The following is a 17,112-nucleotide window of genomic DNA, read 5'->3' as shown; positions in this document are numbered from 1 at the left end:
GAAGCTGGGGAGAAAAGGAAGCTCAGCAGCCAGCTCTTTCCTGTTCTCTTGGGTCCTCTAGTGGTAATTCCTGAGGTTCCTGTCACTAATCAGACTGGCTGGAGCAGTCTGTCTTCCTTAAGCTCCAGTTTCAGCATATTCTCTCATCTCTTTTAAGAAAACCCTGAGTAGAACAAGGTTCAAAGGAATAAGAGGTGAGGAACAAGGAAGACAGGCATCTGAGGTACAGTTCCCAGGACTGTCTACTTCCCAAACAATGAAGTCTTTTTATTTAGTTACGGTTCCTGCTTTCTTCTTTTCATAAGTCTCAGTCTTAAAAGCAGACTTTTCATGCCAGAGGCTTCATGAGCTTTCAGAGCCCACAGTGTCTGCACCTGGAGCCACAAAACCCAAGTCTGATATAATTCACATGGTGTGTATCACTCAAAGGCGTGGAGGAGCAGGAGACGGCCGCCAACCACTGCCTGCAGGTGTGTCCCGAGCTGCTGCCTGGGGAGGATGCCCCCACCTACCACATACACTCATTACAGAGGCTGATGGAAGAGGTGCCCTTGGGACAGAGCATCTCCTGTAGGAGGAAGTAGCTGAGCGTCAGGGTCCCAATAAGGGTCCCTTGGTCTGATTCCCACAGGAACAACTCCAGCACTGATAAAGAGGCATTTCCTTGCCCAGGGAGAAAAAAAAATGACCATATTTTGTGGCCCCAAATTTCCAAATGCCCTCCATGTGTGATGAAGGAGAAAGAGAAGACAGCAAGCTAAGTTACCCCTTACCCCGTGTTGCTCAGTAGTAACGCTCCTGCAGGGAAGCTATGAGGGCAGATGATGCCAACTCATGAGAATCACATGCTCCTCCACAGTAAACACAACTCTGCAGAACTGCAAAGGGCAGGATGTTCACAGTCACATGCCTGGATCCCTTAACTGGGTGTGGGGTTGTGTATAAGTGTGTCCAAAGCACACACACACACATACACACAAGGCATGGTGGTTGAGAGGCTCTGAATTTCAGAGTCAGAAAAAAGAACCCAACACCTCAATCTCAGCAAAGGAATGACTACACTTAAGTTATCTTAGGGTTGAGAGCACTGATCACAGATGCACCCCTGAAGTTTAGGAGTATAACACACCAGTCTTCCTAGATTTCCCAGACTCACTAACATTGGAGTCAGCAATTCTCACTTTTTTCACTCCTGGAGTAAATGGTGAGGTAGGGGAACACACAGGGATATATTCCTATCAGCATTATTTACAATCCAGCTATCACTCACTCCTTCTCTGAACTCTAAAGGCATACAGAAAACAAGCAGCATTATTACAAGGGCAACCTTGATCCTGCTCAAATTTATTTCTCGATAAGCAAGCTGTTCCCATCTTTGGCTTATAATAATTTATCTGCAACAAATCTCACAACTGACATGACTACCACAGTTAAGGACTACTACATTAGAGAATACTTACCCTCTAACATGGCTGTTGGAATCAACTATCTTCCTTGAAACAAAGGATGGTTCCAGGATAGCACAGAGTTGCATTAAGGAGACCAATAAATGAATAACAAATGCCAATACCTTTCTGGCTCCCACTGCTGTACAACTGGCATATCTACACCTGCTGTGTAAATAAGCCTACCCACCAAAAGTACTACACCAAACACTACACCAACCACACCAAAGCACTACAAGGAACCCGAAGTAAATCTTGATCTTAACAAACTTATAACTTAATCTCTTTCTGGAACTGAGACCTTGGCACATAATATAACTAGTGGATCAAAAGAAGTTCATGGCCAGTTTCATGGCCAGTACAGTTTCTCTATTAAAGAGCACAGAGGGAATGCAAAGAGAAGGGATGATGGTAATGGAGTTGGGTTAGCAAATAAGATGTTCTCTTCATGAGAGCAACTCTTCAGCCATTCATTGAAGAAGACCATGAACCTGGTTTGGGGTGGAAGGCATAGCTACCAGAAGACAGAATACATAGGGGCTGACTGCACCAGAGATGCTTGGAGACGGGAACACACAGACCACGAGAGCCATTCACCCTCCCCTCTTCCCTCACAGTCACTTGCAGAGAATTGCAGGTTCATTCTCTCTACTTGAGTGGGTTTTATTTTATTTAAACCTCACAATGCAGTAACCAAACCTTTATGAGGAATAAGAAAAGCATTTGCCTTGCAATTCTGGTCCCGCCACTGCATCAGTCACATTATATAAAGAAATCCAACCCCCTATTCATCACTCCTTTTCAGAACTCATCTATAATTCAGTCCACACTAAGAACCTTCACACAATGAAATGGCTTTTACTGGGCGATTACACACATCACCTGCATGCAAAGGAGAGCACAGTTTTCAGATGTATTTCCTGGACTCCAAATCTTGTCTGATTTGTCTATGAGGGAAGAAAAGGGAAGTTCATGCATTCTACTAGCCATGTGGAGGGTATGAGAGTCTTAGACAATGCAGAGAAAAATGAAAGCAGTAAAATTAGGGTAACAAGGGAAGCGGGGAGGAAGCCAGGCTGGCAAAATCATTAAATCTTCATTTCTGATACCAGTACGACCATGTATTCCAAAAGTGAGTTGAAAAGACCCACTGAGGAAAAAAAAATCACTTCTATACCACATCCATACTCAGACTGATTGTTATTTAATACAAATACAATTATGACGAAAGTGGAATACCATATGAAAAGAAAACACAAGAGACTTTTGAGAGAAGAGGCAAAACCAAACGATGAATAAGAACAGAGTCAACAGCCATCTGGGAAACCACACAAGAAGATCCCCCACTTCCTTTCAGGAGCCCGCAGCCCTCACATCTCTCACAACCAGAACTCTTCCCCCAGCAAGGGACGCTAAAGGCACCCGGCTGAATTCATCCCCACCGCGTGCTTTTTCTCTGTGTGCTTATCTCCATGCTGCAACCTCCTCTGAAGCAAAAGACTCATTAATCCCATTCAAATTGCCACTATCAGTAAATTCTTTGCCTCAGCATTTAGATGCCAATACCAATTAAGTATCAACAGCAACTTAACTACTGATACAGTCCTCACTACATTCAGGAAATCCAGCCACAAGTCCAGTGAGCACTAATTCCAACACTTCTTCATCAATTCTAAGTAAGTGCAAAGAAATGAGGTAATTTTCGGGCCATGCTGACGATGCGTCCAACTGGACTGAAATCAATGCACACTCAAACAAGAAGGAACAAACTGAGCTGCAATCCACCAAACCTGAAGGATGTTTTCACCAAGGCTTCCGGGCTATCGAGCTGAGGCAATTCATCAGCAAGGATTTCCTCAGGTGGCCGAGGATCGTGGACAATTGTAGGCCGTGGCTTCTCCTTGACATTCCCCGTGAGCCCATCGATGAGGGAGTTCCACAGACAGTTCTGCGACTTAGACCCTGAAGCACGAGGGGAAAAATAAAAGGATGCAGGTGAGTTACCAACCAACTCCATGTCCTGCCTTGCCCAACTCAGGATTTTCAAAAGCAGAGCAGTAACACTGACATATTTTTCATGATCTGCACCAACATCGGAGGGCTCCAAAAGACTTTAACTTATGGAGTAACCAGGATTTTTTAAATTTATATACAAAAATAGGTTCATACTCGTGAGTATCTTAACAGACAGCTAAGTATTACAAATATATATTCTGTTTCATTTCAGTGGTAATCAACTCTAACTCCTGACAGTTGTCAGTATTCACTGATATGTCTATTCAGCAATTGGAAGTATACACAGGACTACCGTTTTAGAGAACAGTAGGATGTTCAGACGTCTTCTCAGGTGGCACTAGTGGTAAAGAACCGCCTGCCAATGCAGGAGACGTAACAGGTGCAGGCTCAGTCCCTGGGTCGGGAAGATCCTCTGGAGAAGAGCATGGCAACCCACTCCAGTGTTCTTGTCTGGAGAATCCCATGGACAGAGGAGCCTACAGTCCATGGGGTCAGAAAGAGTTGAACACGACTGGAGCAACTTAGCATGCATGCACGCAGGATGTTCAGACACAAGTCTCCCCATGAATTTATCTTGCCCAAGACCCAAGTTTCAAACCTCTAGTCTATGGAGACAGCCACCCCAAAGAGAGCCAGAACCCACTATAGGCATGTTCATTCTTCTGGAAGCTCAAGACTCAAGGAAAACGACACTGAACGTTAATCAATATCCTACCCTAGAAACACTCCAAACATATGAGATGAACATTCAAGGCAGACATGAAGTAGGTACAGTGCCACAAATTACGGTCCGATCAGCCAGGTAGTCAAGGTCAATATCAACAATGATAAGTTATACGGATATCAGGTACCCTTGATATGACGGATTGAAAGTGGCACTTTACCCCACAATATAGAACCCCATGTATTAAGCATGTTTCTAGCTTTCATAGGCTGTTCTGTAAGACACCTGTGTTACATGCATACCCCAGATACGCTCTGTTCTGGAAAACCAGATCACATCCCTGAGCCACCCTGCCTTGGCCTCCTCCCTCCCTCGTCTCCCCCCGCCCCAATTCTCCAAGAAGAGTCCCCTTCCCAGGGGTATGCTTTTCAGAAACAAACTAACCAAACCAGAGTCCACAGCATGACACTTCCCGTACCAAGTTTCCAAGTCCTAAGCCACTACCCACGTGCCCCGATGACCCAAGACAGGTAGCAGACAGCTAGGGACAGTCCCTATGCCCCAGAGCCCACGGACATTATTCAGACTAGCCAATCCTAAGCCTGCTCACCCGGCAGAACCAGTCCTTACTGCAGAAACCACACAAAGACTCCTGCCCAGCGTCCCTTCCTCCCTCTGCCTCACACCAACCCCAGTGCTTCCAGCGCGGCCTCTGTGGTATAACATGTACTCCCTCTTGGGGGATCTGTGAAGATCAACAAACTATCTTTTCAATGGCAGTCATCCTCTGGCCTTGTCATACCTAAATAATCATAAAGCCTATTAAAACAATCTAGTTATAGGGAAAACATTAGGCAAATCTCAACTGAGAGACATTCAGCGAAACATCTGACCAGTATTCCTCAAAACTAGTAAGCTTATCAAAAAACAGGGAAAGTCTGAAAACCTAGAACCACCTAGAAGAACCTAAGAAGATTTGATAACTAAATGTGGTATCCTCACCGGCTCCTGAAACTCAGAAAGGATATTAGGAAAAACTAAGGAAATTTCAATCAAGCATGTACATTAGTTAATAATGATGTATTATCAATTTTGGTTCATTAATTGTGACAAACATACCATACTCATATAAGAGCTTAAAAATAGGGGAAACTGAAAGGGGATATATGGGAACTCTTTGTACCATCTTTGCAAATTCTCTATAAATCTAAAAATATTATAAAATTAAAATTTATAGAAATATAAATAAATATGTAAAATAAATAATAAAAATCATTATTAGTTTAAAAGTCTATGAGCAAGTAATTTTTTTAGAGACTGAGGGCATGACTATTATCATTACCCAATTACCATTGGTCAATGCTGGTTACACTCCGCTCAGAGGAAAGAAAACCTTTATCTTTGCTTAGATATAATGTCAGGTCTCCAAGTCATGCACCCATGGAACTGTGTCCATGCAGAGGGAGTTGGCTTTTCCTACCCGATCCATGCAGAAGAAGGACATTTTTGTAATTCATGCAAAGACTCATTATGAGGAAATGTGCGTGGAGGAATAAGGAGCAGTTTCAGCTAAAGTAAAATGCATGTGATGGGTGGGGTAGAGAATAGATCTGTATGCTCACAGGAACGTCTCCCTGACCAGCCATCCACAGCCCTCAACATAAGAAATCACCACAGTTTACTGTGCCTGAAGGCTGTCTCTGCAGTTAAGAGCAAAAGAACTTTACACACAGAAGGGAGCATCTCACAAGGATTCCTGAACCTTCACCGAGGACACACATGAATCCAAAAACAATCTTTTTTAAAACTTTTTTTTTAATGTATTAATTTTTGGCTGTGCTGGGTCTTCATTGCTGAGCTTTTTTCTAGTTGCGGTGAGTCGGGGGCTACTCTCTACTGGTGGTGTGCGGGCTTCTCACTGCAATGACTTCTCTTGTTGCGGAGCACGGGCTCTAGGGCACATGGGCTCAGTAGTTGCAGCTCCCTGGCTCTAGAACACAGGCTAAATAGTTGTGGCCCATGGGCTTAGCTGCTCCATGGTATCTGGGATCTTCCTGGACCTGGGATCGAACCCATGAATCCTGAATTGGTAGGCAGACTCTTAATCACTGAACCACCAGAAAAGTCCTGCAAACAACTCTGTTAATGACCATGGTCACAGCTGACCTCTTGCGGGGTGTCCCACAACCAAACTGCTCCTGTGTCAATCAGGAGAAAAGTAAAGCACATTAAGGGCAGGAAACAGAACCCTCAAACTCCTGAAACACATGACAGCTTTTCCTAAAAGCTGCTTAAAAGTCCTCAACACATATCTTAAGAAGATCTGGACCTATTAATGCAGGTCTGGTCCTGTGTTAACAAAGTTCTGGTTCTAGGAGAGAGATAAAAAGCAGCAGCCTGTTTTCTTAAATTTGACCTAACTGAAGCCATACAATAAACTCCCCACCCATTCCCTGCATTCTTTCATTTATTCATTCAATATGTATGTGCGTGCTCAGTGGCTTAGTCGTGGTCTGACTCTTTGTGACCCTATGGACTGTAGCCCACCAGGCTCCTGAGTCCTGGAATTTTCCAGACAAGAATACTGGAGTGGGTTGCCACTTCCTCCTCCAGGGGATCTTCTCAGCCCAGAAAGCAAATCCACATCTCCTGCATTGGCAGGTAGACTCTTTACCACTGTACCACATGGGAAGCCCATTCATTCAATAGACACATTTTGATTTCCCTCAATATGCCAGGTTCCACTCTGGGCTCTAGAAATAGAAAAATGAATGAGACTGGTTCCCTTGGGATGAATCAGCCCATATGCAATTACAATAAATAGGCAGATTCCTAGATGTGAGATGTATAAATACCTACTTATTACATTCTTAGGTCTTTGGTTGTTTGCAGACAAATGCTTTCCTAAATGTTACAGGTATGCTCATCACATTAACATAAAGGGGTTCCCCCTATCCAAAAAATACCACCTATGAAGTACTAGGAATTGGTATTTTAATAAATCTTCCAATCATCTTGTGAAAGGCATAACTACATGGCATAGTTTCCTCATGCTAAAATTATTAAGTGCACAGTTATAACACACGAAAATTTTATAACTTATTTTGGCATTTCCTCATTTTTTAATATTCTGGGAAACTTAAATGGAAGTGGCCTGTTTCTCTTGACCTTTTGAGAGTCCAGAGAACAATTACTCTCTTGGGATAGTCTTTGATTTCTTTTTTGTTTTGTTTTGGTTTTTAACTTAAAAAGGCAGAGTGGATAGTTTTTGCTCAAAAAAAAAAAGAAAAAAATGTTGGGATCCAGCAATTCAGAGGACGTTCCAGTTGGGAAGTGTGCGAGAGTCTAGAATTGGATGATCAGCCAAAACACAAACTGCCCGTGAGAAAATGAGGGATTTGGAAAAGCTTAGTGATAATGAAGGAAAAATGGGTGAATTTAAGAGATGTAGAATCAGTAGGATTTGGTGATTGGGTGTAGAGGATGAAGAAGAGGGAAGTAGCAAGATGAACTGAGGTTTCTACTTAAGCAGCAAGGTAGACTGTGATGCCATTAGGAAATGCTGAAGGTGGAGCAGTTCATGGGCCTAGAGTTGAATCATGTTCTGCAAAGTTGCATTTCAAGATAGAAAATATAAGCAAAGATCTCCTCCATATTCATGAAGAGGAAGCACACAGATGATGACTATGTGATTCAAATAAGAATACTCTTATTTCAGCAAGTACTTCTATCGTGACTGAGATAAGAAAACTTTCATAGCATGATAACATAGGGGGAAAAATTACCCTTCTCACTGAACCCAAACAATAATTTAAAAAACTAAAATAATAATAAACGTTTTAGAGAAGGGCAATACCAAAGCCCCAGCCCTGTCCTGGAGTGTTCCAGCCATTATCTGACTTGATAAAAGCTGTAATTTAAGTAGAACTTGGGCTCCATCCACAAGGATCTAATTATAACAGCTCATTAGTGTCTTATCATCTATAACCTGGCCCTACGGCACAAACCCAAGGGAGATCCAGGAAGCTGGCATAACGTAAAGCATTATGAGGAGAATTTTGCTATTATCTGTTTTAATCTCTTTCTGAAGGTAAATTTTTGACAACAGTCTACTTTAGGTGAACAACACAGCACAAAATTGGAAGGCTTCAAAACAGTGGCTATGCCTGGGGCACGACTCTACTGATAACATGCCAACCATCCACAGAAGGGGATGTATTCATATTTTTGTGACGCCAACACTCCAGGAAAGTATGGAGCACTCAGAGCTCTGTCAGATGCTTCAAGACATATGGAAACTTTTATTACACCACCCTTGCCCTCAAAAAACTTTGGAGAGGCAGAAAAATGCAAGGCAGCCTTGACTGCTTCAGACTAGAGCCAGGCTTTTGAAAAATGAATTGGTTTTCCCCTACCCCTCCCCAATAAACATGGTCGAGAGAAATGGTTCAAGACTTTGAAATGGACAAAAAAGTTCGGTGGGCATCCCATCTAGTTCCTTTTTGAACTCCACGAGAAGGGGAGAGAACTTCTCCTCTGATTCTCCACAAATGTGGGCAGAGCCATCTCCAGGGACACTGGAATGGTCTGCTCTGGCAAAATGAAAAATAAAAACTCCCCTGCTCTAATTTATTTTCAGTTGACTTTGAAAGCATGAAAATTCCTTCTGACTAAGTAGAAGCAAAAACATGGAAACAGAGTCACACAGGTGTCTCTCAATAACATCAAAAACCCCATGAGAGAAATCATAGATAAAATAAGCCTTCAGGGTACCAAAAATACTGTGGCTCAGGTGTAGGAGATGAGCAACTCCATTCAGCCCACTCCATCTCATCTGCTTCTGCTCACTCCACTCCCCTCCCCTCCCCGTTCCAGCTTTCGTCTCTCCTTTGACTTGTTCCTGACTCTTATCAAATGCCTATAACCTCCTCCTTTCCTGTTATACCCCCTCCACCCCTGCCATAAATCTTCTTTCTTCACAAAGACAACTTTTTGTGTACCCTATGAACACTTCAGATCTCTTATAAACCTTCCAGAATCATAAAGTCAGCATCCACACCATTGAGTTTATCAGAAGAACAAGTGCTCAGATCCAGACGTAACCAACATTTGTTCAGTAATTGCTGTGTTCTGGGCATTGTCATGACACCTTCACCAGCATTATTTCATTTAATCATCAAATCAACCCACAGGATGTATTACTGAAACATTACTGAACACTAAGACATTAAGACTCCAAGAGAGCAAATCACCTAGATCACAGAGAAGACACAAATTGCTTTGATCCAAAACCCTCATTCTCCTAATCCAGGGCTCAGAGTGGTACACCACACTGTATTTTATTTGTGAGTCAATAAACACACACATAGTGTAGACCCAGCAAAATGCTCTGCATTTTTTACTATGAAAAAGATATCCCTTTACATAAGGATAAAGATACATCCCATCTGACACTAGAGAGAACCTTCTGCATGTTTGCTTCCCTGGTGGCTCAGACAGTAAAGAATCTGCCTGCAATGCAGGAGACCCAGTTTCGATCCTTGGATTGGGAAGATCCTCAAGTAAGGAAGATCCCCTGGAGGAGGGCATGGCAACCCACTCCAGTATTCTTGCCTGGAGAATCCCATGGGCAGAGGAGCCTGGCGGGCTACAGTCCATGCGGTGGCAAAGAGATGGATACAACTGGGTGATTTTCACTACCTCACTTTAAAGGAGGTTCAGGCTGCAGGGAGACATGAATAATGCAAGATGAGTCTAATGGGTTAAGAAAAGACAAGAAGGCAAGAAAGTGAGAAGACTCTAAATCCAAAATAACTACAGATTCATTTCAAAGTGTGTCTAATGATGGCAGCTTGATAAACTGCTGGCAGGAGGAGCCCAAGGTGATGTGGTAATTCCATTTAAATCTGACAAGTGACTTATCAACTTGGTTCCTAATAAAAAAAAATACACAAGCAGTATGCTGGAAGAAGGCTGAGAAGTTAGAGTCCTACAAAAAGAGAGAGAAAGAGAGAGATTTAATTCTCCAGAAAGGTGGTGAAAGAAAAAAAAAACCTTGAAAACCTTCAACAGTTCTCAAAATATCTGTGACATGGCATTTGTAGACATTCTCTCCTTTTGGGAGTATAAGGCTCCTAAAATTCCCAGGGAATAGAAAAAGTGGGGCTGGAGTACAGAGGTCTGGAATGAAGCTAATAAAGCCCAGTTGCTCACTAAAATAAAATGCTACTGATGCTGTGGAAGGCAAAGGATTAATAATGTTTTGAATACCTTTAAATCAGTTACACAGGTACTGCTCTATTATTTTTAATATACTAAGTCTTGGTGTTATAAACATTTCACAAATTCTATCTACTGTAATTTCAAAGAGATTGGAAAATTTAATTCCATTTCAGATATCATACACACTGAGGTTGGGGGGGTGGGCAGCAGCAAAATATAATAATACGACTTGATCTGTGATGACATATTCTAAATTCTCAAATATGTGAGGATTTATTTCTGAGTTATCATATTAAATTAACCTTTTTTAACAACCAAATCACATTATTTTACTTATTTTAACTTTATATCTATCTGATAGTGCAAGACCTCCTCCTTTATTTCGGCTTCTCAAGTTCAAAAAGAGACATGTCTATAGAATTTTCTGTTGTAGTTTTATTATAAATTTTCTTTTATAAGCTAGTTGTCTGGGTGATTGTTGCACGAAATAAAATATTTAATGGTAATGACTTTACCATCTATTGAGATGATCATGTGTTTTTTCTTCTCTTTCTCTCTACCTCTCTGTCTCCCTCTCATCTATGGATGTGTTAAATTAGTAGCAAAATAAGAGAAGAAGAAAAAAAAAAGCCCTATTTTGCAAATGGAATCAAGTTTCCTCTAGGGAACTTTGTGGTGAAAATATCTTGATATGACAGAAGTTGGTTGGAGGAGGGAGAAACAACAAAGAAAGAGTTAAATTATTCTTCATTCAAAATGAACAGAATTTAGAGAAGGGCAAGAACAAAAGAGAGGGGGAAAAGAAGAGGAGAGAGAGAAGGCAGAGCAATACAGCTGCAATCATATTTTGCAAAAATAAGTGAAGAACTTTCAAAGAACCTAGAAGTCTGACATCCATGCTTATGTTAAGTGAAATGGCAACCCACTCCAGTGTTCTTGCCTGGAGAATCCCAGGGATAGGGGAGCCTGGTGGGCTGCCGTCTATGGGGTCGCACAGAGTTGGACACGACTGAAGCGACTTAGCAGCAGCAGCATGTGGAACTGCAGTGTAACCGCCACTCTGTAAGAGTAAATATCTCACACGCAGGTTGCTTTGCAAAAATGATATTGGGGAGAGAATTCAAAAACTGTCTTTTGTTGTCTGGAAAAGAGTAAGTCGACATCCGCAAGACAGAAAGTGTAGGAAAAAATTCAACAGACAGGAAAAGATAGTCAGAGATAATAAGAAGAACCATAGAGAAACCCCTGAAAAATCCACTGATTGAATTTTAGAGATTGAAACAGATGTGGGGTGAGTATTTGAGATAACCATGCATTGGTCTTAAAAGTCATGTCTATACGACATCTGAAATATACTCTAAAATGTTTCTTAATACTTAAGCCACCTTGCATTACTCAAATAATGCATTCTACTTGGTCATATTGTATTGTTATTGTACTATACTTAAGAGATTTGCATTACTAGAATTCTATTTAAGACTTTTTTGCATATTATATACATAAAGGAAATTAGCCACTAATTCTTTCTCTTACGTAGTCATTATCATGCGAATAATCTATTCCCTGATATCTGAATAAAACTGCCTATAAAACTCTTTGGATCCAAAGTATCTCTAGCAAAGTCATCATTTTACAAACTTTTGAATGTCTGCTTTTGTTATAGCTGCACTGAAAATATCTATTTCTTCAGAAGTCAATACATCCCTTCAGAAACTGCCATTTTGTAGAAATATTCAATTCAGTTAGCATGGATTCCTATGACATTTTGTATCTTAATCTTCACCTATACAATAATAATAAGAGGATAAGATGGTTGAATGGCATCACTGACTCAATGGACATGAGTTTGAGCAAGCTCTAGAAGTTGGTGATGGACAGGGACGCCCGGCATGCTGCAGTACATGGGGTTGCAAAGAGTCAGACACAACTGAGCAGCTGAACTAACTGATATACTAATAGTTTTGAGTATTTCTTCACTTATTTATTTTCTTTTCTGTTCACCTTCCAGAAATGTTTTTTCCAATATGGTAGTCATTATTCATATGTGGTGACTAAATTTAGATCAATTAAAATTGAATAAAATTACATTCAGTTCAGTTCAGTCAGTCAATCATGTCCGACTCTTTGCGACCCCATGGACTGCAGCACGCCAGGCTTCCCTGTCCATCACCAATTCCCGAAGCTTGCTCAAACGCATGTCCATTGAGTCGGTTATGCCATCCAACCATCTTATCCTCTGTCATCCCCTTCTCCTGCCTTCAAACTTTCCCAGCATCAGAGTCTTTTCAAAAGAGTCAGCTCTTCACATCAGGTGGCCTAAGTGTTGGAGTTTCAGCTTCAGTATCAGTCCTTCCAATGAATATTCAGGACTTATTTCCTTTAGGATGGACTACTTTGGCCTCCTTGCAGTCCAAGGGACTCTCAAGAGTCTTCTCCAACACCACAGTTCAAAAGCATCGAGGTGCTCAGTTTTCTTTATAGTCCGACTCTCACATCCATACATGACTACTGGAATAACCATAACTTTGACTAGATGGACCTTTGTTGCTTTTTAATATGCTGTCTAGGTCAGTCATAGCTTTTCTTCCAAGGAGCAAGCATCTTTTATGGCTGCAGTCACCATCTGCAGTGATTTTGGAGCCCCCAAAAATAGTCTCTCACTGTTTCCACCGTTTCCCCATCTATTTGCCATGAAGTGATGGGACCAGATGCCATGATCTTAGTTTTCTGAATGTTGAGCTTTAAGCCAGCTTTTTCACTTTCCTCTTTCACTTTGATCAAGAGGCTCTTTAGTTCTTCTTCGCTTTCTGCCATAAGGGTGGTGTCATCTGCATGTCTGAGATTATTGATATTTCTCCCAGCAGTCTTGATTTCAGCTTGTGCTTCATCCAGTCCAGCATTTCTCATGATGTACTCTGCATATAAGTTAAATAAGCAGGGTGACAATATACAATCTTGATGTACTCCTTTCCCGATTTGGAACCAGTGTGTTGTTCCATGTCCAGTTCTGACTGTTGCTTCTTGATCTATATACAGATTTCTAGGGATTAGATCTGATAGACAGAGTGCCTGAAGAACTATAGACAGAGGTTCGTGACATTGTACAGGAGGCAGTGATCAAGACCATCCCCAAGAAAAAGAAATGCAAAAAGGCAAAATGGTTGTAGACGAGGCCTTACAAATAGCAGTGAAAAGAAGAGAAGTGAAAAGGAAAGATATACCCATTTGAATGCAGAGTTCCAAAGGACAGCAAGGAGAGATAAGAAAGCCTTCCTCAGTGATCAAAGATTTCTTTCCTCTGTATCAAAGAAATAGAGGAAAACAACAGAATGGAAAAGACTAGAAATCTCTTCAAGAAAATTAGAGATACCAAGGAACATTTCATGCAAAGATGGGCACAATGAAGGACAGAAATGGTATGGATCTAACAGAAGCAGAAGACATTAAGAAGAGGTGGCAAAAAAAAAAAGAAGAGGTGGCAAGAATACACAGAAAACTAAACAAAAAAGATCTTTATGACCCAGATAATCACGATCGTGTGATCACTCATCTAAAGCCAGACATTCTGGAATGCAAAGTCAAGTGGATCTTAGGAAGCATCACTATGAACAAAGCTAGTGGAGATGATGGAATCCAGTTGAACTATTTCAAATCCTGAAAGATGATGCTGTGAAGGTGCTGCACTCAGTATGCCAGCAAATTTGGAAAACTTAGCAGTGGCCACAGAACTGAAAAGCCAGTTTTCATTCCAATCCCAAAGAAAGACAATGCCAAGGAATGCTTAAAATTATATTCAGTATCTTATAATAACCTACAGTAGAAAAGAATCTGAAAAAAGTATATATATATAAGTGTAGATGATTTACAATGTTGTGTTAATTTCAGGTGTCCAGCATAGTGATTCAGATATACCTGAATCACTGAAACTAACACAACACTGTAAATTAACTATCAGTTCAGTTCAGTCACTCAGTCGTGTCCGACTCTTTGCGACCCCAAGAATCGCAGCACGCCAGGCCTCCCTGTCCATCACCAACTCCCAGAGTTCACTCAGACTCACATCCATCGAGTCAGTGATGCCATCCAACCATCTCATCCTCTGTCGTCCCCTTCTCCTCCTGCCCCCAATCCCTCCCAGCATCAGAGTCTTTTCCAATGAGTCAACTCTTCACATGAGGTGGCCAAAGTACTGGAGTTTCAGCTTCAGCATCATTCCTTCCAAAGAAATCCCAGGGCTGATCTCCTTTAGAATGGACTGGTTGGATCTCCTTGCAGTCCAAGGGACTCTCAAGAGTCTTCTCCAACACCACAGTTCAGAAGCATCAATTCTTCGGCACTCAGCCTTCTTCACAGTCCAACTCTCACATCCATACATGACCACAGGAAAAACCATAGCCTTGACTAGACGAACCTTTGTTGGCAAAGTAACATCTCTGCTTTTGAATATGCTATCTAGGTTGGTCATAACTTTCCTTCCAAGGAGTAAGTGTCTTTTAATTTCATGGCTGCAGTCACCATCTGCAGTGATTTTGGAGCCCCCAAAAATCAAGTCTGCCACTGTTTCCACTGTTTCCCCATCTATTTCCCATGAAGTGATGGGACTGGATGCCATGATCTTCGTTTTCTGAATGTTGAGCTTTAAGTCAACTTTTTCACTCTCCACTTACTTCAGTTAAAAATCTAAATTTAACAAAATTAAAAATTCACTTCCTCAGTTGCACCAGTCACACCTCAGATGCATAACAGACACATGTGACTCGTAGCTACTGCATTGGATAGTGCCAATATAAAACATTCTATCATCACAGGCTTTCTGTGAGTACCAGAATGGGGAGTGCCATTCTCAAGGTTACTTTTGTTGCCTTAAGGAGCTGGCTCATGAATCAATACATTCTACTGCTTTTCTCATTTCTAACTCATTTGTTTTTGCTTTTAGGTTTATATTTTCATTCCTTCTACTTTGAGTAAGTTTATATTCCTCTTTTTTCCCTAATTTTTTTTTTCAGCAGAGTATTTGTGTCTATAGCTTTGGTACAAGTCACCAGTTTTGGCATGCCAACTTCCAATTGACTGTCCTTTCTAAGAAGACTGCAATGAAATTTTTTATTTTCTTTTTTGACCCAGAAGTTGACTGTTTCTGAAAACGTATTTCAAATGGTTAAGGTATTTTGGTTGTTGTCATGTAAGCTTCTCAGCTTTTCTTCTTTCTTCCATTTTCTTTTTTGCTTTGTTCCTTTTTTTCTTTCCTTAATTGATTTTTTCTGTTTACTTTCTAGATTTTATAACAATATAGTCAGAGATTATGCTCTATGTAATCAAATCTTGCTTTAGGTTATTTACTGATGTGCATCAGTCATCCAACACAGGGTAACTTTTGTAACTATTTCATGGGCACTTTATTTAAAGAAAAGATTCACTCTATGTGCAGAAAAAAAGATATACAGCTATCACATCTGCATTGTGGACTACAACCTTTATCAATAGAAAATGACTCAGCTCTTTATTCTGCTTTTCATAAAATTCAACACTGCCATAGCTATCTCCTTTTTCCTTGTGCTTGCCTGAAACATTCTTGCTTATCATTTTTTTGTTTTAGTTTTGCCTTTTGAAATAATGCTGTTGTTCAATTGCCCAGTCATGTCCTACTCTTCGTGATTCCATAGACTGCAGCACTTCAGACCTCCCTGTCCCTCACCATCTCTCAGAGTTTGCCCAAGTTCATGTCCATTCCATTGGTGATGCCATCTAGCCATTTCATCCTCTGCTGCCCTCTTCTCCTTCTGCCCTCAATCTTTCCCACCATCAGGGTCTTTTCCAATGAGTTGGCTGTTCGCAGCAGGTGGCCAAAATATTGGCGCTTCAGCTTCAGCATCAGTCCTTCCAATGAGTATTCAGGGTTGATTTCTTTTAAAATTGACTGGTTTGATCTCCCTGCTGTCCAAGGGACTCTCAAGAATCTTCTATAGCACCACAGTTCAAAGGCATCGATTCTTCAGTACTCTGCCTTCTTTAAGGTCCAGGTCTCACAACTGTACATGACCACTGGAAAGACCATAGCCTTGACTATACGGACCTTTGTCAGCAAAGTGATGTCTTTATTTATTGAAATAATACATAGTTGTAATAATTGGAAAACTATGATAGTTATCTTTAACTTTTAAAATATACATTCTTATATATTCTTTTTCTCTTATTATCTTACTGTCAACATCAATAACAACCCAGTTGCTATTACTCCTGCCTGTATGAAATTATTAAATTAGCCTTCCTGGCCATTGAACTCATTCTCTGTCATGGCCCACACTCTGTCTGTGGAGTGTGTTCCTCTCTGAATAAATCCACTTCTTACCGATCACTTTGTCTCTCACGGAATTCTATAATGAGACATCAAGAACCTGAGCTTTATTAGGTTCTGAAACCCAGGTCTGTGATCTGAGTAATAATCCTCCCACTTATTAGCCTATGACATTACTCAGCCCATGAAAGCTAACTATGCCACATTTCGAGGCCACTGCACTCACCCTCTGCAATGGCCCACACTCTGTCTGTGAAATGTACTTCTCTGTGACTAAATCCACTTCTTACCTATCAACAACAACAACAAAAAGGTAGCCTTCCAATTCTTCTATTCTCTTTCACTGATGTTATACGAATTTTTATAGTTTGTTTCTAAATTGATATTTTAATATTAAGAAGTTCCACTGCTAAGAACTCTGTTGAACATTACGTGTTGCCTTCCAACTTTGTTTATCCTTAACTTTAGAC

At 41.0% G+C, this 17,112-nt stretch overlaps 1 protein-coding gene across 4 annotated transcripts in view; it reads right to left on the bottom strand.

The window, feature by feature from the left end:
- The window catches only part of PDE1C (phosphodiesterase 1C), a 541,449-nt gene that overhangs the window by 414,493 nt on the left and 109,844 nt on the right, over positions 1-17,112 (bottom strand). For all 4 annotated transcript variants that reach the window (XM_061414179.1, XM_061414180.1, XM_061414182.1 and 1 more), the window contains exon 3: positions 3,236-3,407. In XM_061414179.1, the coding sequence (XP_061270163.1) occupies positions 3,236-3,407 (172 nt within the window). The remainder of the gene's footprint in view (positions 1-3,235; positions 3,408-17,112) is intronic.

The sequence above is a fragment of the Bos javanicus genome, chromosome 4, assembly GCF_032452875.1.
Source record: "Bos javanicus breed banteng chromosome 4, ARS-OSU_banteng_1.0, whole genome shotgun sequence".
NCBI lineage: Eukaryota > Metazoa > Chordata > Mammalia > Artiodactyla > Bovidae > Bos > Bos javanicus.
Note: the sequence above shows the minus strand (reverse complement) of the source record. Positions and strands in the feature narration are given on the sequence as shown.